The sequence below is a fragment of the Nipponia nippon genome, unplaced genomic scaffold (assembly GCF_047370975.1).
Source record: "Nipponia nippon isolate SJK-2023a ecotype South Korea unplaced genomic scaffold, ASM4737097v1 scaffold_7, whole genome shotgun sequence".
NCBI lineage: Eukaryota > Metazoa > Chordata > Aves > Pelecaniformes > Threskiornithidae > Nipponia > Nipponia nippon.
The window spans coordinates 4,755,673-4,772,874 of NW_028262391.1; the positions used below are offsets into that span (position 1 = coordinate 4,755,673).

General features: G+C 41.2%; 1 protein-coding gene across 1 annotated transcript; it reads right to left on the minus strand.

Annotated features, from left to right (window-relative positions):
• Positions 1 to 7,606: 7,606 nt before the first annotated feature.
• On the minus strand, positions 7,607 to 16,932 carry SAMD7 (sterile alpha motif domain containing 7). The gene is made up of 8 exons (XM_009475725.1): positions 16,830 to 16,932; positions 15,974 to 16,100; positions 15,696 to 15,832; positions 14,480 to 14,558; positions 11,303 to 11,982; positions 9,858 to 9,979; positions 8,814 to 8,924; positions 7,607 to 7,882 (listed from the first exon to the last, which is right to left on the minus strand). Exons 1-8 carry the CDS (start codon positions 16,930 to 16,932, stop codon positions 7,607 to 7,609), a joined length of 1,635 nt encoding a protein of 544 aa, XP_009474000.1.
• Between the last annotated feature and the right edge of the window lie 270 nt (positions 16,933 to 17,202).

Consider the following 17,202-nt stretch of genomic DNA (forward strand, 5'->3'; position numbering starts at 1 on the left):
GCCGTACATCAGGCTATTTGCTGCCAGAAAAGCACCTGGGATTTCTGGTCAATCTTTACTTTCTTTTTTTTCCACAGATCGTTTAATTCATCTGAAGTTCGAGAAACACTAACTTGCAGAAGCCCTTCCCAGGACATCTGGGCATGCAGCAGCAGAGTGATGTGCAGCACAGGGAGCAAACTCATTACTTCAGGCAGATCTGTGGAAAGGACGGAGGGATGGAAAGTGGGCCAGGGAACGTGTCCTCCAGCGTGAGGCACTGGATGGTAAACTTCCTACCATTATGGAGCACAGAGCCTATCCAGACTGGGTCTTACGTGGGACAAGCTTATTTGCAGTCATCAGTATGGCGGGAGAACAGGAGAGAAGGAGGTGGCTGAATCTCAAGAAAGCCAGGGAGTAGAAGTGAAGGTTCAGACTGCTTGCGTTTAAGGTTAGTGTCTATGTCAGCTGCAGGGCGGGCTGCAAAAAGAAGCATTTCAGAACCATGCGGTAAAGTCACAGGCCCTTAAGTGCCAACTGCCATTTTGAGTAGGGTTTCAGAATCATGACCACTTAAATTACTGTTGTGAAGGATATTGCATGCAAGTGGAGTGGTTTCCTTTTTCAACCGAAGCCAAACCAACAGCATTTCATTAGCCTCTTTCTTTTCCCTCCTCCTACTCCTCTTCACCCCAACAGTGTGATCTAATACAGCAGTATGGATGCTGGAAACTTAGTTCAAACATAGCTGGATACATTCATGAAACAGAAATGCATCATGAGCTATTAAACATAAAAATCACGTTGTCGGTGTGATAGGTGCCTGGTGATAAAGGGAGTATTCTGAGATGTTTGCTTTGTTCTTCTACTCTGCTTGAGGTATCCTCTCTTGGCCTCTGAGGCAAGACGCTGAGTTAGGTGGTGTTCTACTCTACTCTTTCCAGTACATATTTTCTTATACCCTTATATTAACTTCTGGCAATTTATCGGCATTTGTGCTATTGGTAATCTCACTGTTTTGGGCTCGGTGTCGGTCATCCTGGATCCATAAGATGATGTGGTGTTACCACTATGGCATAGTTAATATGCGCCAGAAGTGCAAGGCTACACGTTGGCAATTGAATTACTGGCAAGTGTGTCACAAATTATCTCTAGAGTCACACTGCCATCTGCAATACAGAAATTGAAGTGACGCTGGAAGTGTGAGCAAGTGTCTGTTCTGCTGAACAAACCATTCACTTGTAGGAACCTTCTCCACTGGACCCATGGTTAATCCTTCTGGCTTTGGGGGAAGAGAGGAGAGAACACAAATCACAATTACCTCAACCATTATGTTGAGGGGCAGGAAGGCAGGCAGGAGGGAAGGTAGGAAGGAAGGAAAGAGCTGCCATAGAGGGATCCAAGGAGAATAGGCAAATTCCCCAGCAATATGTTAGGAGCCATTTCCTAGGTCATCCGCAGATGGTAGCATGCAGGCTCCGGAGTGACCTCCCGTTTCATCCAGTCAGCTTCAGCACTGAATATGGGTTCAAAATACAAGGAATATGGGCCTTGGACTGTACAGCAACACATACTTTCAAGTCAGGTTTAGCAAAAATCCACCCACAAATACATGAGTCATTCCTCAGAAGCACACTCCAGTGTAGACATATCCTGAGTCACTTCCATCTCAGAAGCTTCTAAATATTTAGTTAGCCACTTAGCTTTCAATTCAGCAGAACAACAAAGATTCATTAGACAAATCTCCAGAATTATCTTTCACTAAGAAGCTTCTTAAATAATTCCACTCTTGCAAGTTCCTTTTCATTTCTATACAACTCAGAATTACTTGATACGTATAACTTACAAAAAGCATAGTTGAACTAAGAATGAATTTCCCCTGATTCTGATCCTTCCGTAATGAATTTCATCTGTTTCAAATACCAGCTTTGCTCATTGCAAGAATATATTTTTATTTTAGCAATAACTGGTGAACTCTGATAAAGACATGACTCTCCTGATGCAGAGTGGCATATAGCTCTTCCTAAAGACCACCGTCAATTCTGCTGGTCCAGCAAACCATGCTGGAGTCAGTGGGGATGTCCCTGGACGCATAAATATGTTAAATGGAAAATACATCAATCCATTTTTTTGAAGAACCAGCTGAGGTTTTTTTGGGGAAAAAAAAAAAAGGCTTGATTTTATCTCTATTTTTTGGCAGCGGCAGGAGGGGAGAAGAAGAATGGTAATATTTGAGGCTATAGCATCAGGAAAAACAAATTGTTATTATTTTGTAAAATCATAAATTTGTTGTTATGACTACAAGTGTTTCAGTTAAAAATATTTTTAATACAAAAATGTGATTCTTCAGTTTCCATCTCTCCAATTAACAGATTCAACCAGAAGCCGGTGATGGCTTTACAGACCATCTTTCAATGCAGAGCGTTTACAGACTGCTGGAGGCCCATGAATCACAGACTGAGCAGCACTCCTCTCTAGCACAGCTGTTTGAACACGGTAACTGAAAGGTAATCAGCAAAGATGAAAACCAGATTGGCTTGATGCCTTCTTCTTCCCCTTGGTCAGCAGTGCTTTTTCTGTGTGCTGTTTTGGTTGATTGATTTTTATTTCAGTAATTCACATGCGCAGATGCCACATATATGTGTTTTTAAATTTTGATAAAGCAAAACATCTGTTCATCTCTTTGCTGTACTATAGGAAAAAATACTGTATCATTCTCTCTACAACACAGACAATAGGTTCCTCTTGTCTACAGTCTAGGTAAAAGACTGCATCCTCACCAACAGGGAAATTGTTGGTTCAAGAAGAACATGTGGATAGTAGCAGAACTAATGTCTGTCTGGAAGGATACAGACTTAGATAAACTTGGCAATGGGACAAAGGAAAAGAGTGCATAAAGGCCAAGTCAACAGAATCATTCTTGTGGCCTCAATACAGGTGATAGAAGGAGCAAAACCTTCCCAAAGAAAGAAAAGAGATATGCAAATGCAAAGGCAGAAAGCACCCCCACCCCCTCCAAAAAAAGTCAAAGAAATGAAAAGGGAGAGGTGAGTTTTTCCCTGACCATAACATGTATTCTTATTGCACTGAAATTGCAATAGCAATATAGCTACAGCTATTTATTGCAACATGAAGGGCTCAGTCAAAACCAAGCTTCACGGGTAGCAGAGCCCTGATGAACACCCAGCCTCATAGAGCTGACTTGTTATTTCCCAGTGAACAATAAAGGGCTTAGATAGGACATTTGTTATGCCATTATCAGAGCAAGGTCCCAAAACAAGAGCTGTATCTAGTTTTGGGTGCTTTTCTGTAAAATGTCTGATGTTGAAGGTGACTCAAAACACTACACAACCGATCAACATTATATTAGGGTATTTGGAAAGTCTAAAATATGAGAAGTGTCTACTTAGTTTAAAAAACAGAGGTGATTTTAAAAACTGGAGGTGAGTATTTTTTCTCTTTCACACTCAAAGGATAAATTAACATTCTGAAAACTATTTTGTGGAGGATTCGCAATTGAATAAGGTCTTAGAATACTAAGTTTTGTCAAGTCCGTATATGGATATGAGTCAGTTTGAAATACCATCGCCTTGTGGACCTAGCTGCCTGTTCTTCTTTTCATGTACTTGATTAGAATGACTGCCTGACTTGGACCAGGTGGGAATTCTGCCTGACTGTTGTATATTCATAGCATTTTTTAGAGATTTTTCACCTGGGGAACTGAGCAGAGAATTATCTGTTTAGGTTGATATGAATATGTATTCCACATCATCGTCATACGCAGCAATCATGAGGTCAGAAACACAGGTTGTGGTAGGAAGGACAAGCCATTTTTTCCTTTTCAGGACTTTCCTAAACCTGTTATTTATAGTCAGAACGATTTTGTTATATGTTTGCTATACCTTTTTATTTATCTTGTCTTTAACCTTGGCCCTATGAAAAAAAAGAAATGGAAGTCTCTGTCCCTAGGAGCCTACACATTTAGTGTACATACAGACAAAATCGGATACTTCTACAACATCTCATAAAAAACATTCTCTTCTTCATTAACTGCATCACTATTACAGATTAATACAGCAATAGATGTTAAATGAAACATTTCTAATGATGCCACACATATTAAAATACATCATCTGCATCCCACTGTGATTTTAGTGGCATAGCAGGAAAAATGGATGCAGTGGTGGCATAGGTACCAGAAAGTCATTAAGTAACATAGTTCTGCCGGTTTTCTTACGTACTTGTGATTGCTAGCTACACCCCTTTGCAGCTGGAATAAGCATTAAAAGTCAAAAAAGAACATGCAGCTGCTGAGAATCAGTAAGGCCTCAATGTTTACATATAAACATAATTCCTGAAAACACATCAAAATCTGAAAGTATGTGTCTGTCTACTGATTCTATATCTTTTTTTAATTTTTACCCTTTTTTTTTTTTCATTCTCTCTGAAGTGTTTGTAGGAAAGGAAACATTCATTACTAGTGGGGAAACATTGATTACTAGTGGTATTTCCTTCATTAGAAATTGAATCTATTCTGTCCGTTTAGGTAAATCCCTTTCCTTCCTATTTCACTCTACAGCTGTATGCAGTCCAGGCCTTATTACATTTTGGCTGCTCTGGCACATCTTCCCCCCCAGTACAGGAAGCCATGAAATCATTCTTTTTGTCATTTTGGGAAGAAGAGCCCAGTATGTGCAAAGGATCATATGTTTTTTTTAATTGCAGAAGTAGTACCAGACTGCAAAGTTTGCATCCCAGCTTTCTCTGCTTTTGGCGCTGTTCATGCCTGAGCCATTTACAAAAATAGTCACACTCTTCAGAACCAGATTTCAATCTTTCTTCCCTGGCATATGGGATTTCACGTCAAGCTCTTCTGCTGTTACTTTAGAAAAACAAGTTCAGTTTCTTCATATCCTTGCTGTTATCAGGCCGCCTGTACTTCGCGTGTGCCGCATTTCTCTTTGGAGGGGTAGTGGATAACCTCTCGTAGCTTTGCAGCGACATCTCGTGGCTTCATTGACCTGGAAACGTATCAGAGATTCCTCTTCTAGGGTGGAGAAGGTCTCATGTGGATTAAGTCAAATATTTCATACAATGGGGAGGTATGATGCCATTTGAAAGCCAGTTCATTAACTGTGTTTAATGAGACAAGTGACATTGTCAACATGATTGTCAGTTGTAGAAAAAAAAAATTTAGAAATCATTTCAGATGTTAAACAGAATTGGTGTCCCTGATTTTTTTTTTTATTTTAACAAGCACTTTTACTATATGAAAATATTTTCTTTTTCCCTCATGATCTATGAACAATCTACATAAAAAAAATCACAATAGTTAAATCTACTGTAAAAGTAAAACATTTTTTCTGGTGCAATTAATCCAAGATGTTACGTGTTAAAATAACAGGTAAAAGCATTTCAAACAGAATATGATTTTTTACACTGACAATTGTGTTTCATCCAAAATCTGAAAAAGTAAACATTTACATTACCAAATTCAACATAAAACTCTCCAAGCTGCCTTACTAAGTTTTAAAGTCATGAAAAAGTGTAGAGAAGTTAATGAAGAGAACAGAAGTTAACACTTTTTGAAATTAATTGAGACAAAGTGGACAGTAAACTAATTGCCTGTCCAGGATTAATGTTGCTGTTGTACATCTTTTAAACAGTCTTATGGAGTTATATTTAAACTTTCCAGCCTCAGGTTATGATTTTGCTTTTTTTTGAACACTATTGAGTATTCAGTAAATAGTTCCTTATATGAAAAATACCCACAGATGATGCGTAAGACATAATCCAAACTCTTGGGAAAGACTCCCATTATTTCATCAGATCACAGATGTAAAGGTCAGCACCTCACTCAGGAGGGGATTACTTCAGGGCCTGTCTGCAACTTTGGAGTATTTTCCTGTGTAGCATACCATGCTTTTGCATTGGGCCTTACTGGATTTTATCGATTAATCCTAAAATCGTGCACTCCAGTTACAGTATTTGGAGATCTATGCACAGAGCCCGAAACTGCCGTAATGATGTCAGTGGCAGTTTTCAGTGAAAGCAGAATCAGGCTCTACTCCTTTTACAGAAAGACTTTGCTAGTTCAAAAAAGGAGTACTATAGATGTTTGCCCTTCTTCTCAAGGCTGCAAAGTTTGGACAGTATAGTAAGATGAACATCCTAAGTTGCTGTTGCAAACATCTAAGCACATATTATCTAGTGCAGAAATATACCAAAGATATAAAATAATTTATCTCGGGTTAAAGTAAAAGAACAGGTGCCCACAGCCTAAAATATGAAAATACTCCCTCTCCTTGTGTGTTTAGACACTCACCGTCTAAACAGCAGTGTACCTCTTGGGTTTTAAGTACGTGAGGCCACACAAACTAAACTAAGGGGAGAGAATCTAAAGTAGCAATATACGGCAGATCTGCAATCTATCAACCCTCAATTTACAGAAATTAATTTTATCACATATATTTCTGTGTCCTTTGGTGTAAAGAAGTGTTCTTGCAAGGAGGAGGGTGGAAGACGGCACTGTAGTATACTGACTTCCAAAGCCTGAGTGGAAGAGCAGTATGTGACCGAACCCCCAAAGAGGGAACAAAGGTAATTCACTCAGAAGTCATAATAAAATGCTGAGGATTTCTCCCTGGCTAAAAACTCTATTTTGTGGTTCTTGTTTGCTGTGAGGTAATGAATCATCAGTAGCAGAAGTGAGGGGAAACTGTATTTTTGCAGAGAAAAAGGAGCTTTCAAGCTAAAATTGATGGCCTCTTCCGAAATGAAGAACACTGAGCATGCTGCAGAGTGAAGGGCTTCCCACGGCTTGCCCAGGTGAGCCGAGGGGAAGGGTGCTGCGGCAGAGGTTGGCAGGAACCGAGTGGCTTTGAGCCCACTGCCTGCAGGAACGTTACTGTCCCAGCGGCTGGTCTTAATGGTGGAGCCTGCTGATGCTTCCTCCCAACCTCCGCTCAGCTCAGCTGTGCAATCACGCAAAGCAAATTCAAACCCCGATGATAAGAATACCTTGGAATAATTAAAATTGCTGTTACACATGTATTTTCATGTCCAGGGTTTAATCTGTGTATCTCTTCTATACGCTGTATACCCTTCCCAGGCACTTAGAAAGGCTTAGCTCTAGAATAGCAATGGAATTAACTCAAATTGCTGAGTCTAGGGTATATTTCTCTATATTCTGCAGGTAATTCCATACTCTTCCAATGAATTCCATGTAAATTTTCTGTATAAATTTTGTTCAGCAGAAGTCAGCTATGTGTGGAAGCTGTAACTTTTCCTTGTAGTTTCTCAGCAGGAACACACTGTAAGACAGACAGTGCACTCTGAGTCTCTGACAGGTTTCAGTGATCACACTGGATTTTAACGAAAAATTAAATTTACCTGTTAACTGTACTGGTATTCTTTTCAATGAATTGCACTTGAAAGTAATTGCACTAACATGTAGTTGCATTTTTTAAATGCTTTTCAGATACCATACTTCCTCATGCTGCATTTGCAGCTGATTTCATTCAGCCCCAGTCATGCCGAGGTTGCAGGCTGTAGCTATCTTCTCAAACACTTTGTAACTAGAGGTTCCTGTATTATTAAAAACATTTTATGTCCTGGACTCAGCTCAACTTTTCTGAAAAGTGATCATCTGGAAGTCAGTCTGAGATCCAGCTGTCTCACATGGATTTTCCCTGCTTTCAGAAACAATCATCTGTTCCACTGCTTTTGAAGTTTCTGGGTCCTGAGAGCAGGGACTGTCCAGCGTATCGCCACTGCTGTTGCAGTGAAGAGGGGAGGCTATGTCGGAGGGCTGATCTGAGGGTTTGCCTGGAGCAGGCGGCAGGGGCACGGACAGAGGAAGATTCATCATGTAGAACACGTTGCCCAGACGTCGAGACACCTTTAAAGACAAAAGCACAATTGCAGCAATCGCTTCTTGAGATGGTGTTAAAGCCATTAAACATCAAGGCTGACTGTTGTGTAGCAATGCCAGCGACATCCAGGAGATCCCAGCCATCTCAAAAGGTTATCAGGGGTTAGCAAAAGTGAAAAAAATCTCTTCTGTTTTCACTCTCATATTTTTCTAGGCTCAGGTTCTCGTGGAAGGAGCTTGGCAATACTGAGCATGGGAAAACAGCCCAGTGTGCTGGGCCTGACAGCAGGCTCCTCTTGCTCTTGAGGTGCTGTAACACCCATGGGACAGAGGGGAGGCAAACTGCCAGCCAGGAGTGGGGAAGGTGGTTCTAATGGGAGAAGAGACAGCAAGGGGTTAAAGAAAAGGAAAAGAACCAGGCAACAACAGAAACACACAGAGAGTTGGTATTACTGGATGAAATTAAGAGCAGAAAACTTTAAACACAGAGGGACAGCCTGTCCCTGAAACATGTAAGGTTATATTCCCAGAAAGGCTGTGGAAACCTCTACTTTGTATGTTTTAAAAGCCGTGTTGGAGCAAAAGCAAGTATGTATCAGAGCACTTCTTACCAGCTGGGAAGGAAAAAGAGGAGTGAAACTGAGTTAATTCATCAAACACGTCTTTTCCATTTCCAACCTCAGCCTAGTCTCCAGTGTTGTTGTGTCCAGACTCCACTTTAAGTGTCTCTCAAACTGTCAGTCCTAACCTCCCCTCAGTGTCTCCCTGCGTGCTGTTGTAACGTGCAGAGAAGCAAAAGCAAACTATGCTGGAGTAATTTCTTTTCTCCTAATATTATGGTAGTTGCCTTATCAGGGAGAAAAAATGTGTTTTAATTTGGAAAAATTTCATCCTGTTAGCTTCTGACTCTCTCACATCTCTGTGACTTGCCATTTTGGCATACATTTAATGATCATACCTGAGAGCGGATTTTTAATGCTGGTCCGAGTTTTAATCCCATTGTATCCAGGAGGTGTTCCTCTGTTAGCAGTGGGAGGGTTTCTCCATCAATAGCGTGGTCTTTAAATATCTTATGAAATGATAAAACACATCATGGTGTGCTAAAACAAACTTCACTGGTTATTTTTTTATGCTTAATCTATAGACAATAAAAGGAGGAAATAATAATTATAGGGTTTTATCTTCATATTTATCTCTGAACTGCAGCGTGAGGTCTCTTGTTTCAGTGTGTGCATATCAGCACATTCGCCTGTAGTTTCTCTACTTGTTCTTGGCAATCGGGAACTTTCAGTATTACTTAGTTCTTTTTTTTCTTAGGAGGTGAGCAGCCTGCTACCAATGAAAGAATAGTATTGATCTTATTTAGGCTTTACCAAGAATATAAGTGGTTGAGTCTCCATCCCTAGAGGTATTTAAAGAATGGATAGATGTTGTGCCCGAGGACATGGTGTAATGATGGACTTAGTGATGTGTTAACGGTTGGACTCGATCATCTTGGGGGTCTTTTCCAACCTTAACGATTTTATGATTCTATGATTCTATGATTCTATGAATATACAGGATTTCAACCTCTTTGCTTGCATTTCTAATGATATTTCATTTTTCAAATGGAATGATGCCTATAAGAGCTCAGGGGTGGTAGGTGGGTTATACCCATATCCAAGAATGCAAAATTGCTTTAATCTGTATAAAAATTGTGCAGGGCATGTGGAGTGAAAAAATTAAGATATTTTTCTTATACTATTCTTTTGCTGCTGGTCGTCCTGGTATGTGCCATGACCAACGACTCCAGGTTGCAGCAGAAGGCATGTAGCCTCTCAGGGCATGGGCTGCCTTTCCCTTTAAGAAGCAAGCGGCTTCATATGTTGAAGCACAATGAAAACTACTGTTACCTTTGTAACTTCATGTCAACCAGTTAACCTCTAGCATTTACATTTGTTCAATGACCTTTAAATCTAGATGGTCCTAAAGACCTGAAAATGTGACGAATGTTTATAATCACCTGGGCATATTCAGAACAGCCTGGGAGGCTAACAATGAAGTTGTATACATCGTCAACGGTCCACTTGCGAATGTCTTCAATGGAAGAAATGTCTTCTCCATTCAGGATCAGGCCATGTGCTCCTTTGAGGAGGAAACACAAATGTTATGTTTGTAGGACTTTGCTGGCCCATCAATAGGAAATGACTGTTAACATGAGAATTTTTACGCTTCTCCAGAACCTAATATATTAACAGCAGTGTGTAGCCACAGACAGGTACAGGAGTCCTAGACACCAAAATCACCATATAGTCAGTAGTAGCTGGTTCTGGAGGGTTTTCTTTTGGTGACTTCCTTTGTTTACTGCTGACACTGTACGTACCAGTCCCTACACTTACAAATCATACGGCAGTATTTTCTCTAATGCGTACATTATCCAATGCTTTTGATTCTTCAGACTTTATTGTTATTTTAACTTGACTAATATTTCAGTAGAACAGAACCAAGCCTTTGCTAGCCCATAGTGCCTACTGTGAATTAGAAGGACATATAGAAAAGTTATGGGCTGAAGAGAGAGGCTAGCTCACAATTTTATTCAGCAATTTTGTTTATTTTAATTGAAATTCCTTTTGCAGACAGGAGCTGAATACTTAATGTGCATTATATATTTTTAGTGGTACCGTATGTCTTCGGTAGATGATCCTGGACAAACACTCCAGCCTGTTCTCGTTTCAGGTAATGGGAGGTTTTGCAGGGCTCGTCCACTGGCACCAGTGCATTTAACAAGAGCTGCAAAGCTTTAGAAACAATGATTCTTGCACAGTGGCTGGAGAGGTCTGTGGCTACGCTCTGTTCTTGGGGAGGTCAAGTCTCAGGGATAAGTTTGTTCCTAAATGAGTGCAGCTTCTAAGGGGATTCCTTGTCCTGTTTGACACACACAGGGATTATGATCAGTATATTGCGTGCCACTGCGTTTCCCCCCGACCACCAGAAGGAGAGAAGAGAATGTAACATGTTGAACAGAATTGCGGAAAACCTCAAAGTGCTGCTAACTTGACAGCTTAGGGGTGACAAGCGTGTTGTCCCCAGGGACTGATATAAACACAGGGTGACATCCTACAGCAGGATAGTGCATGGCACAGAGCATTGAAACAGTTAGGAGGCTGCTTTGTGACTTTTTGCTGTGCAGTTGCATTGTCCTGCAAAGTAAAACACTGCTATCTAGGATGCTGAAACCTCCATTATGCTGGCAAGCAGCACAGTTTGCAGGTAGGGAAAACCACTCTTTGCTGACTTGGATTTACCAAGTTATTACTATTTGCAGCATATGAGTTCTAGATTTAGTTGCCATGACTCTATCATACCAAAAATTTGCTTAAAGCAGAGGGAAGAAATAAGAGAGCAAATCAATAAAAATAAATAAAGTCAACATGCCACTCTTAACTGTAATCTGGAGACTTCACAAACCTGAAGGTAGCAATGGGTTGCCAGGTACTGGAAATCCATATGGTAACGTTGAGAATGGGATTGCAGAAGGGTACATGTACTTGTCATCAAAAGCAGCACAGGAGGCATTAGATTCCTTCTCATTTGTGTTGCTGCAGCTGTTGGTTTCAGCAGAAATTTCATGAGTAGCACAGTTTTTTCTCAAGCCTTGTTCAAATTCTTTACAGTTTTTGGCAACCGCAGATGGCTCAGTCTGGTTTTTGCTTTGTTCATGTTTGTTTGGTGTCTCCACCTCTGCTTCTTTCTTGTCTTCTTTCTCATCATCTGCTGCAGCTGAAGCAGGGTCCGTAGTTTTGTCGTCAGCTTGGTTCTTTGTGCCGTTGGCACTACAGTCTGCAGTTTTGTGATTTCCAGCTCTTCTCCCTGGTCGACGTCCCCTCTCCCTTTGCAAGGTGCTGACTGGGGGGTATGGGCTGGTTGCCATGAGCATAGTGTTGCCATGAATTTCATCGAGGGTGGTACGGTGAACATATAAGTCGCTGGGAAGATGGCCTTCAGGTAGTCTGTGCCTGCCACGGAAAGCAATGGGACTAGCTGGCATCCCATGGTAAAGGAAAGGTGCGTCCAGGCCCAGTAGCCCTTTCCGATGAGCTTTCTCCATTTCTTTTTGCTGAAAAATAGCACTCATCTCCATTTCCATTCTAAGAGACACATAGAGCACAAGCAGTTAGGGCAGCTCAGTTCCTTCATCACCTCTTTTTTCAGTGGCAGATTAAAACTCAGATAGTTGAATAGGTAAGAGTACTGCTTTTCTTCTCTCGCCCCTATATTGTTCTGTGTGAGAGGTCACAAACTGCAGATGGAATGCCAAACCTGGCTATATTTAATGTGCTGCCAGATACATATAATAAACCGAAAGGAAGAGAAAATATATCTTCCATGTGATGGCTCTGGGTAGTATTTCAGACAAAAAACTGTTATTTGTATATTGGCAATCCAGGCATTATTACAGTGATTATGCTTACTTGGGATTTGGAAAATTATCTCCAGGGTCATAAGGATCAAAGACTAAAGAAAATAAGTTGATTTACATTACCAATCAGAAATTATACTGAAAACTGGAAAATGGCAGTGATATTGTAAGTGATAAAGAACTAGAATTATGTTATCTATGGAACCTGTGCATACATTCAGAGTAAGCTAATGTGAGTAAGTCTCTTGAGTAACTCTCCATAGTGCCTGGCACCTGAGCATGGCTCTGCGAGTGTGAAAGCTCCTGGTGGTCACTGTTCAACCAACCTCCCTCCTGGTGGATAAAGCCAGCGCTCCAGGATCTGTGCCAGCTTCCTGTCCCCGGCATAGCAGGTGCAAGGGCTTACCAGTGAGATGCGCAGAGTACAAGGAGTAGTATGTGTCTCCATTGTACCGATCTTTGTTGGTATCAGCTTTCTCTGGAGCCAAGCTAGTGATCAAACAGAAAGCTATAGCTTTAGCTCCATAGCTTCCGCTGGAGCTGAGATGGGAGAAGCGAGCCAATCTACCAGACACAAACCAGAAATGGTTCAGCCTGCCTTCCTTGCTTTGAGGAGCTTTCAGTGGGACTGCCACATTCTTCTTGGGGGCTTGTGAGGGCAGCCAAGCCTTTGAAGTGCACTGAGATAGCTTTCTTAACACTGCAATGAGGATAACAGGTCAGAGAAAGTCTGACTTTTAGGAGACTTCTCATTAATGTAAAATTGTCAGGAAAACAGTTTGAGCAAATGGTATCTATTCAGATGATTGTGGCAAGGAGGAATTAGTTGATCACTCCATAACATTCAGGGCTTTTTCTCTGCCCTCTTTTCGTCTTTGCAACAACCTCTGAATTATTAATTTTCTGCTTTCAGAGATCCAGTGGAAGTGTTTTGTCTATGTCCTTGTACATCTTGCCCAATTGTCATTACTCGCACAGAGCTCTCGAGGTGGAGATAAACAGCAAAGAGCATTACATTCCTGACTAACTGCTCCGGATAAGATAGTCTGCTCCTCTGAGGACCAGCAGACAGGGGATCACTGGGCTTTGGTAGGAGGCAGAGTCCCTTGGAGAACAAGGATTTGGTCCCAGGTGCTCAGCAGCACAGCTGCAGCAAATGCAGGAGATTGTTTGCCAAAACCTGATTTCTATAAAGGGTGAAAGGAGCTTTGGAAGCTAGTGGAAATTGCTGGGATGGTGGAAGATAGGGGTAAAAGGTTATCTCATTGATTTAGGCTGAGCTCTTTTATGTTGGGATTTTCCTGGGTTTGGTGGGTTGAGGGGAAAGCCTGAAGAGGCAGGACTAGCTCTGATGTGGCTGAGGGGATATGTGTTGGCCCTGCTTGCTGCCAGCTATCTTACTTGTTTTTCTCAGGGTTTTTGCCATGTGGCAGGAGCTATATGAAATGCATTGTTGATGCAAATCTTGTGCTTGGAGGAGTTCAGTAATCAAGCTTTGGTGACTGAAGAGCTCAAAACGCTTCTGTCATAATTCTCTTGAGATGCCTGCTCGGAATTTATCTGTTCTTTGCTCTTAGTCTTACTGTGCAAGGAGTGCTGCTGCTCAGTACTGTGCCGAAGCCCAGTGCAGGTGTGGTTGGAGTTCCTCTATGGAAATGGTGTGGCTGTGAGGGAGGGCACTGGTGGTTACTTAACCAGCTACTGATTACACTGAAACCGGTACAAATAACTGGACTCTTTATAGTCACCCTGACATTCAGACTATTTAGTTAAACTAGGAAAGCTGTCCACCCTGGTAGGGTGGAGACGTAGCTAATCATCCCAAGAGCCCAGCTGCAGAGGCTTAAAATGTTGTGTGTGATAGCACACAGCCATAAAGTTTGAATTTGTTTCTGACTTCTTGTAACTTCAGGGTATTTGGATCCAGAGTTCAAGGGCTGGGGCTGAAGTCTGTGGCTTGTTTCTTTCTTTAACCAAGCTGAAGGGTGTGCTTCTTTTTATTATGTTATTTTAAGGCTAAAAGCAGAATAGGGGCAAGCAGAAAGTTCAGTAACTTCAGATCATCAGAGATAACTGCGGACCCTCTGCTTCTCTGGGGAATTTGAAAAAGTATCTCAGTCGCTGTAAATAAAACCCCACAAAAAGTCTGTGACTTAATCACTTCCATCTGCCTTTGCTGCCCTAATCCTGGCACGCACCTCAGAGCAAAGCTTGCTATTGATTACCTGGCAATGTTTTGCTTTTGGACCAATTCCTGTCTTCTGGCCACAGCTTCCATGGATTCTGGTTGCAGAAAGCTATATCCTTAAAGGAGGGAGGAGAGAAAAAAAAAAAATCTTTAAAATTCACTTGTTTCCTCAAGCAAATACACAAACCCCAAAGCAATGCAGAGACACTAAAAAGCTTTTTAAGACTTGAACTGTGTGCTTTGCCAGGAAGCTGATTTGACTTCAAGTTAGATCCTATTTCTGTTCATTGCTTTGGTGGGAATATGTAGTAGAAACATGAAGTCCGGCATCAGGCGTTGGCAGGATCAGATCTGTAGTTAGGTATACCTGCCATTATCCATGAAGGCAAGAGACAGCAGGGTGATTTTATTTGGTGGCTTATGTCTTTGAAGTACATATAGCTGCTCAGAAAATAATAACCAACAGTTAAGCAAAGCAAACCTGCTCATTGAAGACTGTTTTCAGCCTATATGCCATGTAATTTTAAATGACGTTTCCCCTTGAGGGAATCTCTTATTTGAGATCCACCTTAGTGGGGGTGGGGGGGAAAGCTGAAGCCAGAAATTCTTGTTTCTAGATCGATGTGGCATTGAGAATTTATTCACTCATCTCAAAGGAGGAACCTTAAGATATGACCTCTTTGCATAAAGTGCTATGTAAGTTTACGTGCAGCATGACATGCGTGCCACAGTTGTGTTGCCACGCTGTGAGACCCAGCCTTCCCCTTAGAGCTGTGCTGTAATTTTGAGCCTTTCTTAAAAGGACTTGTAGTTGCCCTACATGAGTAAAGTGACGCGTGGTGATTAAGGAATATGATCAGTAAAGTAGTCTTTTAAAACAGCCAATGCTCATACATGAGCAAGAGTTAAATGTAGCAAAAAGTGTTGTTGATTGGACTCATTTGTTTAGCTACAGCCTTCTGTTTAGGTGTGAAAATGCTTGGAAAATACAAAAGGAAAAGGAGAGAACACAAACATGCAAATGATTCTGAAAACCGTGTATTTAACAAAAGGTAAAATGGATGTGTTTAGACTTAAACTGGCACAGTTTAGAATCCCTGGTAGGCAGACTGCCTCCTTTCAGTGAGACTGTTTTTCCAAAGAAAATAAACTGTTATTGACAGTACCGATCAACCTATGAAAAACTAGTAGGTGCAGTTTGCTTTCTCATTCACGTGCTATCGCTTTTCAGGATGCAGACAATGCTTCATTACCTGGGCCTGGGTAAACACGGTTGGACAATATGTTTGGCATGTTTGCGTGCTGTGAGACTGTGGGTCCAAGGTGGGACGCTATATGGATTTGTCTTGGGTCAGCTGATGCCATCATTTCAGATGAAGGTAACAGATCTCTGAGAGGAAAAAAATACATTCAGATATGCAAAGGACATTGTTTACTTAAGAATAATCTAAGATCTTTATATACTCAGGTACAGCACATGCACAGTTACTCTTTAACTGCAGTGTTGTAATAGGAAAATGGTGCAAAATACCTGTCTACCAGTCGAGGCTCAAACTGGGAGGGAATCGCCTGCATTCTCTGCTGGCCTGCGCCCATTAGCTGAGGGTTTACTGCCATCAACTGATTTCTCATTAGCATCTCTTGCCGCTGCCGCAGTTCTGACACAAAGCATATACAGTTCTGTTGTCAATGTAGTAAATTATACTGCAGACAGAATCGCTTTTTAACTTTACCAGAAAAAATAGGGATTTTTTTCCTCAAGTGCCAGCATTTTAGTATGAGTTAGCAAGTCACGCTTTTTTTTTTTTAATAGCAGCAACTAAAAAAGAAGACATTTCCACTGCCACCTTAACCATGTTGTTTAAATAATGTAGTTTTATACAAACTGCGGTAAAAATAAACAGGATATGCACAGTCAAGGGTACCAGAGGACAATTTACAATCAACAATAATTCATATATTGCTATTAAACAGAAGAGAATAGCCATGAATGTTAGGTCCTCTGCTTGAGAGAGCTTTCATTTTTAATGCCATTTTATTTTTAGAAAAATCTTATTAGCTGGAACCTGCCTTGTCATGAGACAGCAGCTCCAGAAAGAAGAACCTGCAGTGGTGGGCCAGAACATCATAATGTCCAGCTATGGCTTTTGTTGCAGAGTTCCTGTGTGACCTTGACTCTCCAGATGCTTAGCATCTCTTGATCAAATTCTGCATACTAAGAATCCCCCATGTTAACTTTTAATTATCTTAAGAGAAATGTTTCTCCAGTTACTCCTAAGACAAATCTGAGGTGCCTTTTAAAGACATTAAACCTGTTGCTGGCTGTTTCTTGTACAGATATTAGCAATCCTATAACCAAATGCAGAGTTAGGTTCCTTCCTGCTTACCTCCTGCTGCCATGCCACTTGCTAATCGGTATAAGTGCTTTTCTTCCAGCGTTCCTTGTTCCCCCAGGAGAGACATTTTTCTCATGTGATCTCGTGGAGTCATGCTGCAAGGAGACAGCAACTTTTCTGTTGTAAAGAACTGAATCAGCAGGCCCGAAGAAAAGAATAAGACGTTTAACAATGTAAGAAACGGAGCAGGTTATGCAAGTTATTTCTCAGATAAGCAGGTAGTCCTTCTGTCAGTCACAGCTGGACCCTTTGGTGCTTGTGGATTGCATTGGTAACCATATAGAAACTTTCAGTTTTCAGGACAATGCAAATGTTGCCCTTGTTTATATTGAGTTGTTTGGTGTCCTTGGGTCTTACTATGCAA